Genomic DNA, 15,583 nt, shown 5'->3' with positions numbered 1-15,583 from the left:
GTGCCCTCTGACTCCTCGCTGTCTCTAGTGAAAGGAAAAAGAGATGAGCCAAACAGGGAACCGTTTTCAAACAAAATTTAAAGGAAACATAAATGAGAAAGGGCTTTCTGAGTTAGAAAATAAAACTTGTTTCAGTCTCTGTCTCTCTAGACAAGAAAAAATTCTCAAATTAAAAAATGGTTTCCAGGGCTTCCCTGGTGGCGCAGTGGTTGAGAGTTCGCCTGCCGATGCAGGGGACACGGGTTCGTGCCCCGGTCCAGGAAGATCCCACATGCCACGGAGCGGCTGGGCCCGTGAGCCATGGCCGCTGAGCCTGCGTGTCCGGAGCGTGTGCTCCGCAACGGGAGAAGTCGCAACAGCGAGAGGCCCGCGTACCGAAAAAAAAAAACAAACGGCTTCCATTGTGATTGTGATGACAGTTACACTCCGTGGGTGTGTGTATGTGTGTATATGAACTCATCAAATTGAAAACTTTATTCTTTTGGTTTTTTGTTTTGTTTTGTTTTAACATCTTTATTGGAGTATAACTGCTTTACAATGGTGTGTTAGTTTCAAACTGAAAACTTTAAATTGCATTTATGGTACTTTAATTATCCCTCAATAAATCTTTTAAAAAAAATCTAGAGTGGGACTGAAAGATCCTTTGCCAAGACCTAAGGAAGATTTAAAGTACTGCCTCACAGACTCTTACACACAGACAGACAAAAGGCCTTCTAAGGACCTTAAGGGTGAGCCCTGAAGATCCTCTGTAAATAATAAGGCCTCTAAGACTCTTAACAACCAGTGTCCCATAGCAATCTCACAGGGAAAAATCCACTTATCCACCTTGTGAGGTACTACAAGTGCCATGTGGAGGCTCTAAACCAAGGGCTCTAAGAGTGAATACAGAGAGGGGAGGGGAATCCTTCCTAGCTGAGTGGTCAAGAAAAGGACTGGGAGGGAAGCAACATCTGCATCCAGACTGGCAGAAATGTAAGGTTTGCATTAGAGAGCAGTGCAAGATTAAGACAGAAAGAAAAACCAGGGTTTTTTATGGAAGCCTTACAAAGCAAGCCAAGTTTGACTGTATCATAGATGACAGTAGTTTTTGAGCAGGGAAATCCCAGTCATGTTTATAGGGAGGTGAATGTAGAGGTACAATAAAATAACAGAAGGAACAGGAGAGCTAGGCTTGCGTTCTTCCCCCCGTTAGCTTTGTATCCTTGGGGAGTACCTCCTCTTCTCTGTGTCTGTTAGCCAAACTGTCAAACAAGTGGGTGAGACCAAATGAGCTCCAAGGTTCCTCTTCAGCTCTGCCTTTCTCAGAGTCTATGGACTGAATGGAAAGGGAATCCAAAGTTAACAAGACCTATCATGGAAGATACTATAAAGAGTCAAATAGTACAAGTAGCCTATGCTCTAAGAGGCTGATCGCCCAGCCATCTAGACAACTGGTCAACCAACAGTTAGTTAGTCTTCTAGGTACCAGGCACAGTTCCAGGCTCAGAGGAAACAGAAAGCAGTCAAAGTCCTTGACCCCAAGAAGTCTACACTTTTACAGGCACCCAAGTTTCCCACACATACATCCAGAGGTAAGGTTTCCAAAACACAATACAGACAGCCTATATTTGCAAGTCACAATGATCCAGATGCTGGAGTTTCACAGTGAAGAAGCTGTTGAGGAAATAAGCAGACATGACAAGTCTTCTGAGAACAGCCCCTGCTGCCTGCCAAGTCTCACAGTACAAGTGAAATCTCCTGAGAGCAACAAGTGGCAAAGTTTACCCCATCTAGATGGCCGAACTAGCTCTCAACATAACACTTTCTTAGCAACCATTAGCATGACCATTTCTTTTTTTTTTGGCTGCGTTGGGTTTTTCGTTGCTGCATGCAGGCTTTCTCTAGTTGCGGTGAGCAGGGGCTACTCTTGGTTGAAGTGTGCGGGCTTCTCATTGCGGTGGCTTCTCTTGTAGCGGAGCACGGGCTCTAGGTGCACGGGCTTCAGTAGTTGTGGCATGCGGGCTTCCGTAGTTGTGGCTCGCGGGCTCTAGAGCACAGGCTCAGGAATTGTGGCGCACGGGCTTAGTTGCTTTGCAGCATGTGGGATCTTCCCAGATCAGGGATCGAACCCGTGTCCCCTGCGTTGGCAGGTGGATTCTTAACCACTGTGCCACCAGGGAAGCCCAGCATGACCATTTCTTAGCAAGCAAGTCACTAAGCTGCTTCTGGTCCCACCCAGGTCATCAACACCAACATCATAAAGCCTGACCTCTGGAATTCAGAGGAGCTTTGAGAATCTCACCTCCCGCCCCCAGAAATGGATGCAGCCAAATCTAACGAGCTGGAGTGGGAACAGCCTGTGGGGAGGTGAAGCAACGTGACCCTTTGTCCTCACTAACAGAGAGAAAGGGAAGCCTGCTCCAGGAGACCAAAATATAGCAAAGAACAAAACTTTGGTGGTAAAACGAGAGGTTCACGTTTCCTCCTCCTGCATATCCTGCCAAATCAAGAATGGGCTATAAAGGAAAAGGAAGAGAATAAACTAGCAAAACACTCCTAAGAACCTAATAATGGAATGGAATCTAGGATCTTTACCCCAAACTAGCTTAGTGGTGGCACCAGGTGAAGTCTTATTCAAATTAAGGATATGGCCTTGCAAATACGTATCTTGGCAGTTCCACAGGGTCCCATTTGCCCGTCCCCACCAGTTTTCCATGCCCCAAAGTACCCCTGCCCCCAAAGCTAGATACAAATGCCTCTCGGTATCATCAGCTTCCTCTGCCTCCATGTGGATGATGTGGAGGTCCCCAAAGCAGCCAGGGTTCAAAGGCCCAGCTTTCCAAGGTCCTAGCACCCCTGCACCCCCCAACCAAAGTTCCGGTCATACCTGGGAGTCTTTTCTCACTGGAACTCCTGGGCTGGCAATGATTAAAGGGCCCCAGGTCACAGGCAAATGTCTATCGGAAGGTCAGACTAAGAAATCTGGGTGCCAAGGTCATCAATCCAAACTGTAAAAGCCTTGAAAAAAGAGAATGGATCATCCCCCTCTTTTTCCCCTTTTTGTTTTTCAAAATTGTCATCTGGTGGTTTCTCTGTCCACCAAAGAGCCCAGCACCTCGGAGGAGAGCCCTCAGAGTTCACTGACAACTTCCTAAGAACAGTCCCAGATTTGGCTGGGGGTGAAAGCAGCCAGAGAAACCACCAGATGACAATTTTGAAATAATAACAACTACAGTCCAGCAGTAGCCTCTGAGAGAAGACTGTAGCTAGCCACAGAGGCCTGTGACTCCATGCCAAAAGCCCAGGAGAGGAGGGAGGGAAGCGGAAAGGTGGCAGGAAGGAAGGGAAGTGAAGACTTGGCAGGGAAAAATGCCTTTTTTTAGGCACATCAGAGGCTCAGATATTTACAAATACCATCCGTCATGTTATGATGGCAAGCAGGCTGGGAAGCTAAAGGAAGAGCAATTTCTAAAAATGTTTAAAACATGTAGGTATATACTCCAAATAGAAACTAGGGTGCCTGTCAGCAGTTCTGATTCTGCTTTGTGACTTTATGTAAACACTGCATCTCCCATCCCGGTCCCCACAAAGCGGAAATTAGAAGAAAAAAAGAATACTTGAAGGAGCTGAGGGCTGCTGGGTACAGTAATTTCTAATTCAGGTTCTAAATATACTGTTTCTTTTAATTTAAGAATAAAATGGTAAAGTCACACACAATGCTTATTTCACCCATACAGTCTCATATAAAAAAGTTGGGAACCTTAATTCCCAGTCTCTATCTGCCAACTCAGAGTCAGACTGCAGAGTAAGAAATGTCACCAGACTCGGGGCGGAGGGGGGAGCCCAGCAAAGTGGTTCCTGAAAAGTAGATAATGGGAGACAAAGACTCTGAGATCTAGACCTGTTTCTGCCTTGGCTACCGACACGCCCTGGGAGAGGTCAGTTTTTCTATCTGCTTTACCCAAGAGTTTGTTGGTGCCTGCCATCCTCAGCCTCACCCAGTTCAGGGAAGCAAGTATGCAAGCAACTCTAGTCCACGTTAGACGGGGTGCGTGCGCAGGGGGTGTTCTCACTGGTCTTGCTGCCACAGAGTAGATATTCAATTTGTTTGTCTAAGCCCCAAGCTCTTATATACCTAACAAGTCAGAATCTACCAATTTCTGTTCGGTTGGCACAGTCAATCCATTTCCACTGGGACCAAACTGCACATATGGTGTACAGAATTCCTCTTGCCTCATTCACGCCAGCCACTCCCCAGGGGCCACATCCTATGCCCCATTCTATCAACCATACCTGGATATTAGCTCTGAGTGAACCAAACATCTACCACTACCTCTGGCCAGACGTGAGTGTGTGCCACACTCCACTGGACTCAGCCTGGTAACGCACAGCCCAGACCTCCAGGAAGGAACTAGCCCGATCCCAGTGTAAGATGAGCATCCTTCTCATCACTATCCATTCTAGCGGCTGAGGTTCCAAAGGCCAAATCTGCCCAACTGAGATTCAGCAGAAGGGGCTATGAAGGGTATGTGGCTTTAATAAAAGAGGTTCTTCTAGGACATCAGCATCCAGCCTTGGCCAAGACCTGAGAAGCCCTGGTGAGGGTTGTACAGCTATCTGCCAGCTCTGGAAGCTTCTACCCCACCACCGGGAGGAAGCTAACATTTACTGAGTGGCTTTTTGCCAGGCACTATGCTAAACACTGACATATATTATCTCATTTAATCCTCACAGAAACTCTGTGAGATAAGTACTATTATTATTTTACAGATGAGTAACCAAAATGTTAGAGGGCATAAGAAAATGCCCTGAGATCTCACTATTTGGTAAGTAGTTAAAGTTTGGCCCAGATTATGCACCTCTATGACTGTCAGAATCACGATGATAATCATTGACATTTGGCAGGAATCCTATCCAGGACACAGGTCACTAGGTGTCCTTTGATGTTACCTTCCAGTGAGCCCCATTCCCTTAGCAGTGCTCCCCGACTCACCTGCTCAGGGTCCCTCGAGGGGTCTTAGTGCCTCCAGCTCCGTGGGTGATACTGGAATTCTTGTTGGCAGTCATGGTCATTTCTGCTCTCTGCAAACACAGAGCCCTGCAAAGAAGACAAGACCTATAAGCCAAGTTTCCATGGGCAGCGAAAAGCACCTCAAACATTTCCAGATGACCTCCAAAACTGCCAACAGGGTTTCTGTGGTGGTTAGCAGGAACCACTTTCCCACATATATTTAATTTCATGTGTTACAGATTAAGAGCCTCAAGGGATCCCTGATCTGGGTTGGGGAAGAGTCTGTGAGCTAACAGATAACTTATCACTTCACAGAAAATGATTTTAAAAACTCCATTTCCATCCTGCTTCGTCTCATTTCTTAAGTTAGAGTTTCCCAAACTTCTGGCATGCCATACAGCCTTTATGAATTTTACCATATTTGCTTACCTCCTGAACAATCATTTATTCAATGTTTTTCTTTAATCAACTTGAAACTGACTTACTTTTCTTAAAATAGTTAATCTTGTTCTAAACAATTAATCATTGACAAATATTTACTGAGTGAGCACCCATGTCCTAGGCACTGCCATCCAGCAAAGAATGAAACAAAGTCTCTGCTCTCATGAAGCTTACATCCTAGTGGAGGGAAACAGACAATAAGCAGGCACAAGTCATGTGTGTGATACATAAGTGTACATTTGTGTATAATATGTATAGTGATAAGTGGTAGGAAGAAAACAGGAAGCAAGGTAGAGGGAGAGTGAAGAAGATTTGTTTTTTAAAATAGGATGTTCAGGGAAGAACATCCTGATAAAGTGACATCTGAGCCAGAAACCACAGTTATGAGTTATCATATTTTTAACACCCATTAAAATAAAATTAATACACTTTAAGGTATTTAAGTATTTACAAAGTGAAAAATGTCTGTACATGTACCATATACAGTTAGCTAATATAGTAACATTATTTTATGCTAAAATAATAAAAGGAAGAAAAATGTTAAAACTTAAGGGTACATCCAGACTGGAAATTGTCTCCTATTTGCAGATGGTATGATCCTCCACGTAGAAAATCATAACAATTCCACTAAAACACTCTTAAACTAACGTATAAAGTCAAGCAAGTTTGCAGGATACAAAGTAATATTTAAAAAATCAATTTTCTTTCTACATACTAGCAATGAACAATCTGAAAATGAAATTTTAAAAATTCCATTAATAATAGCAGCAAAAAGAATAAAATACTTAGGAATAAACTTAACAAAAGAAGTGCAAAGACGTATGCACTGCAAACTACAAAACATCACGGAAAGAAATTAAAGAAGATATAAATAAATAGAAAGGCATCCCAGGTTCATGATTGGAAAACTCCAAGTTGTTAAGATGGCAAGATTCCCCGAACTGATCTACAGACTGAACAGAATATTCATCAACTGCAGAAACTGACAAGCTGATCCTAAAATTTTGTGGCAGTGCAAGGGACCCAGAGCAGTCAAAACCATCTTGAAAAAGAAGAATAAAGTTGGAGGACTCGCACTCACCAATTTCAAAGCATACTACAAAGCCATGGTAATCAAGACAGTGTGCACAGATTAAGAACAGAAATAGAAATCAACAGAATAGAATTGAGAGTTGAGAAATAAACCCATACATTTACGGTTAATTGATTTTCAACAAGGATGCTAAGACAATTCAAGAGGGAAAGAAGAGTCTTTTTTTTTTTTTTGCGGTATGTGGGCCTCTCACTGTTGTGGCCTCTCCCATTGCGGAGCACAGGCTTCGGACACGCAGGCTCAACGGCCATGGCTCACGGGCCCAGCCACTCCGCGGCATGTGGGATCTTCCCAGACCGCGGCACGAACCCGTGTCCCCTGCATTGGCAGGCGGACTCTCAACCACTGAGCCACCAGGAAAGCCCAGAATAGTCTTTTCAGACAACTGGACATTCATATACAAAAGAATAAAGTAGGACCCTTACCCTTATACTATACAAAAAAAAAAGTAAAAATGGATTATAGACCTAAATTTAAGAGTTAAAATGACAAAAGCAAAGCCTGGAATACAACATAGAGATAAAGCTTTGTAACACTGGATTAGGCAACAGTTTCTTAGATATGACACAAGAAACAAAAGAAAAAAGATATAAACTGTATTATACTAAATAAAAAACTTTTGTGCTGTAAAAAATACCACAAGAAAGTAAAAAGACTCCCACAGAATGGGAGAATTATTTGCAAATCATATATATCTGCTAAGCAACTTGTATCTAGAATATATAAAGAACTCTTCCAACTCAATAATAAAAAGACATAATCTAATTTAAAAGTAGACAAACAGAACACACCATTGTAAAGCAATGATACTCCAATAAAGATGTTAAAAAAAAAAGTAGACAAAGAATTTAAACAGACATTTCTCCAAAGATATAAAGTTGGCTAAGAAGCACATGAAACAATGTTCAACATCACTAGTCATTAGGGAAATACAAATCAAAACCACAGTGAGGTATTACTTCACACCACCAGGATGACTCTAATCAAAAAGATAAAAACAAGTGCTAGTGAGACTGTGGAGAAATGAAAACCTTTATTCACTGCTGGTGGAAATGTAAAATTGTGCAGCCACTTTGGAAAATACTTTGGCAGTTCCTCAAAAAGGGATACATAGAGTTACCATAAGACCCAGCATGATTCACCCCTGGGTATACAGCCAAGAGAAATGAAAACATGTCCACACAAATACTCATACCAATGTTCATAATAGCCAAAAAGTGGAAACAACTCAAATGTCCATCAGTGGACGAATGCATTAACAAAGTGTCGTATATCCATAAAATGGAATATTATTCAGACATAAAAAGGAGACATTCCACAACATGGATGAACTCTCATGCCATTTTTATGAAATGTACAGAATAGGCAAATCTGCAGAGACAGAAAATAAATTAATGGCTGCTTAGGGTTGAGTTGAGGGTAGGAGAATGGGGAGTGACTGCAATGAGTATGGGTTTTCTTTTGGGGGAGTGAAAAAAAAGTTCTGAAATTAGATAAACAGTGGTGATGGTTGCATAACTGTGTATATATTTTAAAAATGAATTGTACACATAACATAAGTGAATTTTATGGTATATGAATTATATCTCAATTTAGATGTTAAAAAAAACTTTAAAAAATTTTAAGTCCCTTGGAGAATAGATGTGAGAGACAACAGTAATTCACAGGATCTCTAATGTGAATGTGCACTCTGTTCTGGGCCAACAGCACCTTCACAGATGCTGAACAGTTCAGGAACAATAGTTCTCTCACTCTGATTGGCATTCTCATCACACTGACCAAAATGAAGTATGTTTGGATGTGGAAGTTAAACATATTTATTTATGGCCACTAATGACCTTAATCCTGGAGGCCATCTTACTTATTATCTTGGTGCAAATAAGTGATTGGTTTCGATGATAAAAAATAAGCCAGACCCTAATTCTTGATATCATTTATAATTCTTTCCTAATTTCAACATGAAATGAACTCTCTCTAATTTCCTTAACTTTATGCAATCTCTCAAGGTTGTCGTTTTGGTGATGGTAGTGGTGAGTGAAGTGGGAGCTGGAAGGGAGGAAGCAGCCCGTAGGTGCTAGCAATGGTGATAGCAATGAAACATCCCCCACGATGCTTTTAGAAAAAGAAAACAAACCCTGAGCCTCATTTTTATCCTTCATGAAAAGCCTTCCCGGGCTTCCCTGGTGGCGCAGTGTTGAGAATCCGCCTGCCAATGCAGGGGACACGGGTTCGAGCCCTGGTCCAGGAAGATCCCACATGCCGCGAAGCAACTAAGCCCGTGCACCACAACTACTGAGTCTGCGCTCTAGAGCCCGTGAGCCACAACTACTGAGCCAGTGTGCTGCAACTAATGAAGCCCGCGCACCTACAGCCTGTGCTCCACAACGAGAAGCCACCGCAGTGAGAAGCCCACGCACCTCAACGAGGAGTAGCTCCCGCTCGCCGCACGCAAAGACCCAATGCAGCCAAAAATACAATAAATAAATTTAAAACAAAAACAAAGAAAAGCCTTCCCTACCTACTGAGGAAAAAATCTTTATAAACTTAAGTATATAGCATAATGTTAGTATGAGGAGAAGGAAGAAGGAGAGTGAATCCTGCCACCAGAGCACCTGTGCACACCGGCTCTGGTGAGGTATTCTTTACCTGCACCAGCCAAGGGCCAAGTTAAGTGCTTGGCATATGGCTGTGTGTGTTAAACAGAAAGAAGGGAAAGGAGAGGCAGCCTCTGGAAGCTTTCCCAGACCAGTTCTCAGGGTCCTTAGGGAGCACAGTGCTACAAGGAATCAACTTGCTAAGCATCAGCTTTCAACTGTGCCCATGGTAACAACGGTCACAATAATCATCAGAACCCATCATAACAACACTGGACATGCTCTACCAGCTCCAGGGCAGGCCCTCAGGGAAAGGAGAGAAGATTTGTGGAAAGACCAGAAACTGAAATATATTAAAAGAACATGATGAAAAATATATTCTTTCCTTCCCTGAATTTCTGATCTAAAATGCTCTGAAATGCAATCATATACTTGAATATGAGAACACAGAGCCAACTTAGTCAGAAGGAAGAATGTAGATAGCTGTGATTTTTGCTTAGGCCAAGAAGAAAAATCCTGTGAAGATGCAACCAAGAGAGGAGTGGGTCAAAACTACCAGGCCCACGGCATTGACCCTTGGTCACACTTCTGCAAGAACACAGCTGCTATTCTCAGCAGTGGCCCAGGAGTTGAGGCATCTTGGGCAGGCACTGCTGAGAACCCCAGGAGAGCCTACTAAGTCAGAGATGCTTACTCACTGTGCTCCCTCCCACCTGCTCTCTCTAGCCAGGTCTACCAGGTTCAGGGAATAATCCAGCGGCCTGAGGAACTAAGGACCAGGCTAACCCTTTACACCTGAAGCGCAGACTTGAGCACTCTGCATGGCAGGCTTCCTGGGGGACACTGCTTCTCCCAAGGCCCTAAGCGCCGCCCCAGGCTCCCACCTGTGCTTTCAGCCTGATTGCTTGGCTAGTCTGGCTGCAAAGAGAGAGACACTCCCAAGGAAAAGAAACACCCACAGGGAATAGAGCAGAGAAGCCAAGAGGATGAGAGGTGTTTTGCTAGCTCCCAGGCCCATCAACGGCAAAAACTACATGTTTGGAAAATGAAATTGTTCAATTAGCATCTACCACCGATCACGAATTGCTCAAAACCCCAGCTCTGACGAATTATAGGCAACTATCTGAAGAGTTACAACTCAGAGAAAGGAACATAATAAGGTACCACTAGAACTTCTCTACAAACTCTGCATCTAGACAGAGACCACAGGCCCAGGTTCTCAAGGTGCAGTGAGAAGAACACCCAGCCTGGAGTCAGCCCAACCCTGCCTCTAGCAACTGCTGGCCAAGGGTCATCGTACACGTGAGTTTTGAGGACTCAACATTCTCGCTATAAGAGCAATAATAATAACATGACCTACCTCACGTGATTATTATTCTGGCACACTGAAGCTTAATAAATCATTTTTCTTCCAGATCATGCTTCTCTACGTATTTGGAAGACACCCTCTCCATTCCCAAGCTAGATTCATTTTTCAGACTCCCGGCACTGCCATCCAATCCATTTACTCTATGCTAGGCACTGTGCAAGGTACTAGGATATGAAAATGGACAGATACAGTCCCTGCCCTGGAAAAGCTAACTGTAAAGGGAGAAAAGTGAAGGAAAAAGTGGACTCTATGAAGGCCTTATAGAGAGGTGACATTTGAAAGTAAGCCTTCACCTGTTTGTTACCCATGGTAAAGAGGACTTAAGAAAAAAGAAAAAAAGCAAAGGCACATTTATTATCAAAGGTGCTGCTAGATTCTTTATAAAATTATAATAGCTAAAGTTATAAGCATTTTAAAGGATTAAATCATTTAATCCTTGTGACAACCCTACGAAGTGGGTACTATTATTATTCACACGTTACCAAGGAAACCAAGGTACAGAGCAGTTAAATCGCTTGTCCCAAGTCACACAGCTAGAAAGTGGCAGGGCAGGAATTTGAGCCCAGGTGGCCTGCACCAGCGCCCTTGCAGCTCTGAGTCAGCACTCTGCATGGCCTCCAATCATCTTGCAGTTCAGCTCTCACCATCCCATGACGTAGTGATAATACAGGCCCAATTTTCCAATCAGGAAATTGAGATTGAGAGAGATTAAATGATTGGCCCAAGATCACTCACCTAGTGAAGGAATAGGGCAGGACAGTGGACTCAGCTCTGACTCCACTGTCCACTTACTTTTCTTAACATTGATGGGGGTGCTTGTTAAAAATGCAGAGTCCCAGGTCCCACCTCCCCCTCTTGAACGGAGCCTAGGAATTTGTATGTTCAGTATTTCAGGCTAGTGTTACACGCCTGTAAGTGTGAAAACTTGAGTACCACAATGTGCTGAGGACTTGTAAAGGTATGAAGGGTCACTACTGACCATCCTCCCAAGAGTCTGCCCAGCTGTGAGCAAATACAAGATGGACACTCGGTCCTCTTCCCCCTCCCACCCCCCCAGCTTCTTCCACCTGCACAGACCCACCGACCCTCAACAAAGGAGAAGGCACGTCACAGGATCCAGTGAAAGCATTATCAATGTCTGCTCTAAACAGTTCCCTCAGTCTTTGTTGTACTCTGAGTTCTTGTATCTCAAAACAGCTCTTCCTGCCACCCACCCCTGGTAGCTAACACCGCTTTCCTCACTTTCCCCTCACTTCCAAACTCCTGGGAAAAAAAGAGTTTATACCCGAAGACATTAACTGGTGGTTTGCAAGAGCAAAAATATGTTCCATTTGGTTTTCCCTTCATTTTTAAAAAAAAAGTTGAATTGGTTATCAAACGTTTTAAACATTGGGTGAGTATAAATGAAATGCAAATAAAAATTCAGATTCTGGCTTCTCTTGAAAAATTAGAAAACCTGCCATCCCCGTCTGCATTTCTATATGGCAGCAGTTGGCAGTCCAGTTAGATGTAGCAAGCTCTCTCCGATTTACCACTGTCCCTCCCCACCCAACACCTACAGGTGGCCAGCTTTGCTCAGCTCTGTGGCCTGACTCTCCCAGTCAGCAGGTGAGTGCTGCGTCCCACGTCCCGGCAAGGAAGGGGTAGGGGGCACTGCCCTGGGAGCAGCCACACAAAGCCTCCTGGAGGGCTGGGCTTGAGCAGTGCAGGGAGGAGCCTATGCCGGCCGCTTGAAACCCTCCACCTACTGCCCTCGCTGCCACTGGAGGAAAGACCCTCTGGAAGGCTCCCTGCTGTCACTCAGGCCAGCCTGCATCTTGCAGTTGTCTCTCCAGCTCCCTCAGTGCTCCCTCTCCCTACCATCCAGTCTCATCACCCAATCCACAGGTGCTCTGCCCAGGTCTGAGAAGGGATCCCTTAGAGGTCAGTCTCTGGAGGGAGCTCCTTCTGAGGGGTGCCCAGCCTCTAAGAATGGACCTTCCTATCCTAGAGCAAAAAACTGTTTCCCCTCGTTAAGTGACATTTCTAAACGTCTGTGTGGTACTTTTCCGCAGGCCTAATTTCGGACATGACAGTATGCCTCGCCCCTGAGGAGGAGACATTTGAGCCCTGAGAGCGCTGAAGAACAGATGCAAGTGTCTGGAGGGAAGCCTCCCGTTCTGCTGGGGTTAAAGTCGCCACTGAGAGGAAACACAAACATTGCCCAGCACCCTACTTGTCTGGTCTAGGTAAGAAGTCAGGAGCCACCCCCCACCCGCCGCCGGCAAAGGAAACCTCTAAAGCACATGAGAGAATTTCTGCCCACGTCGACATTCCACTGATCTCTTAAGCAATCTCTGGTGCGGAAGTAATAGCTTAGGAAGCAGCCCAGAGGGAAGGAGAAGGTGAGAAAGGGAACGGAACTCTGTGTGCCCCGAGAACCTGGCTTCAGCCCAGTCCGGCTCCGTACAGCTGTGGTCTGACTGCCCTGGAGTCAACCTGCTACTCACCCTGCCCAGGGAACACCTACCAGACTGTCCTCACCCCCTCACTGACTCCCTCCTGCCGCCCTTGGTCATCTAGGCCCTGCGGCAGGCCGAGCAGAAAAGGATCAGACTGGCAGCTCCCCCAGAGGAGAGCCTACGGCTCTCATTTCTTCCTCCAAGAATCTCGGCAACCAGCACTGGCACTGCAAGTTTCAGGGAGGGTCATCATTAGAGAGAGTTCCTTTTAAGTACCCAAACCAGAGTTCTCGAAAGCGGGAGCGTTTGATTCTCCCTTTCTCTCCTGCAGGTGTCCTTGGACTGGGCCAAGGCGGGAGGTGCCTCATCTACCTTTCATAGCTCTGCCTGGACTGACAGCTCAGGCTCTGCTGTAGCGGCTCACCTGCACAGCCTTCCTAGGAAATTCAGCCATCCCACAGGTCCCCTGACATCCTGGCCCGCTCTGTCCCCACGCGGCTGAGAAAGCTGTAGGGCAGTGCTAGCTAGTTCTTCTCCATGTTTTGAACAATCCTCAGTACCTGGCAGAGACTTCTGCACATAAAAGACAGGCAAATAAACGTTAACTGATTTGCTAACTGATGGCAAAAGAGGGCCCCCAAGGAGTCAAAGGCCAGGAAGACAAAGGGCCCTAGAAATTCTAGCACTGGCCATATCCTTTAAGGTGCACTCTTCCGCTCCCCAAAGTCATGGCTGCAATAAATCCAGTGAAAGGGAGGTTTCCAGCTGTAGGTGCCACCCAGTTGGACTGTCACCAGCAGGCCTTTTCCTCCCAGCCCTCAGCCAATCCTGTCTACCTCAAGAGTTTCAATCTCCTCACAAGTGCCCCTATTATCTTCCAGGGTCCTCCTGCGTAACAGCTCTCATCCGACACACCCATGAAGAAAGGCTGCTCCTGGGAAACCTGCCTTCACCTCCATGCTGGCTTTCTCCTCCCCCACCCCTCTTTTCCCCGCTTCCTTTCCTGACTCATTTCTCACTGGTTATCTGCCCACAACCTTGTCTTTGGTTCTGTTGTGCCTAAAATCAAGGGGTTACACAAGGGAAAGGGGAGAAAGTGGGCTCAGAGGTTGGGTGGGTGGGTATCAAAAGCTGTAGAAAGGGAGCCAGGAAGGTTTTTCTCAAGTCTGTCCCCTAATTCCCTCCAAAGTTCCAGACCCCTTTTCTCCGTCGGCACTTCTACATACCTGGTACCTTGGATCTTTTCCATTCCAGCCCCAAGCTCTGGGGCTCTAGGTCCAGAAAGCCCTTTGAGCAAAAGTGTTGAGGGGATTATGAGCCTGGTCAAGTGGAGAGGAACCAAGATTTGTTTTGCTGGGAGATCAGAAGAATTGCTGGGGGTTTTTACAGGTCCCTGTGAGGCTGAAATCTGTCTCAACCAGTCACAAAAAAGATGATTTTTGTTGTTGTTGTTGAATAACAACCAGAAAAAAATTAAGCTCTCTTTCCATCTCCTGACTGTCCACTTATCACTCCCACATCCTCTTTCCCAACTCTCCTCCCCAAAGAGGTCTTTAAGTTTGGGTTTTCAACCTCAACCATTTTCAATCCCTTTTCCTGCCAGATGGTCCTTCTCCAGTTCAGTACAGATTCTGTGGAGGTTTGAAGTTGGGTTTAAATATTTCCTGAAAGCCTAAAATGGGGTGAGGGCTTGTTAGGCAATTCCAGGCCAAAGGAATCCTGGTTGCTTCCAAGACAGTTTTAAAAACCTAGACATGGCTGTTTCTGCTAGTCTGGAAACTCAGCCTCTCAGCGAGCGGCTTAACCCAGCTCTGCCAGGACGATGGAGCCCGCTCTGTCCATAGAACGGAGGCCTGCCCCACAAAGAGCCCTGCCCTCTTTCACCCTCGGCAAGAAGAACCTGGTGGGTCCTGTACACATGATGATGATTCCAAGGCCACAGACCTATCTCACACCAGTGCCTTCCCTCTGCCAGTCACAGCAGACTAACTGCTATTTCCTACACATGCCAGGAGTGTTCATGCCTCCAAACTTTTATTCAACCAATTCCTTCCATCATCAAGTCCTCCACCACCATTCTTTCTTAAATATCCAGTTCAAATGTTGACTTCTTTCTGAAGCCTTTCCCAATCCTACATCTTGACCTCATTCTCACCCTTCCCATGCTCTCCAGCCTAGCTGAACTCAACCTGACTGATGGCAAGATGCCTGTCCTGCTCCAGAAAAACACACCACCCACAAGCCAACTTTCTCAGAAGAGGACTAGGAAATAGTAAGGGCTAAAGGGACTGGGCAAGTCTCAATGCCTCCGTTTTCCTACCTGTAGTATAGGAAGAATACTCTACCTCTATAATGAGAACTTGAAGACCAATGAGAAGCCATGTATAAAAAACAGAGGATACTCAGAACCAAGAGGGAACATACTTGAAGTCTCTGGCTTTCCCCCAACTCTCAGCCTCAGGACCTCTTCTCTTGTCCTCACTCTCTTAGCTCTTACTCTGTTTCCTATTTCACTGAGAAAATAGAAACAATCAGAACAGACCCTCAATAAACTACCACCATCACATTTACCCACCACCAGCAACAGGGCAGATCTTGTCACTGCTTCTGCTCAAAACCCTAACATGGATCCCAATCACTAAAAGTAAGAGCCAA

At 45.3% G+C, this 15,583-nt stretch overlaps 1 protein-coding gene across 11 annotated transcripts in view; it reads right to left on the bottom strand.

Annotated features, from left to right (window-relative positions):
• The window catches only part of DENND2B (DENN domain containing 2B), a 173,904-nt gene that overhangs the window by 46,560 nt on the left and 111,761 nt on the right, over positions 1–15,583 (bottom strand). For 10 of the 11 annotated variants that reach the window (XM_049713964.1, XM_049713966.1, XM_049713968.1 and 7 more), the window contains one exon: positions 4,973–5,077. In XM_049713964.1, the coding sequence (XP_049569921.1) occupies positions 4,973–5,052 (80 nt within the window). In that variant the 5' untranslated portion in view covers positions 5,053–5,077. Of the gene's footprint in view, positions 1–1,213; positions 1,316–4,972; positions 5,084–15,583 lie in introns of those variants that run through there. The other variant, XM_033404565.2, reaches the window with a different exon arrangement.

This window comes from Orcinus orca, chromosome 8 (genome assembly GCF_937001465.1).
Source record: "Orcinus orca chromosome 8, mOrcOrc1.1, whole genome shotgun sequence".
NCBI lineage: Eukaryota > Metazoa > Chordata > Mammalia > Artiodactyla > Delphinidae > Orcinus > Orcinus orca.
This window is presented reverse-complemented; position numbering and strand designations above follow the sequence as displayed.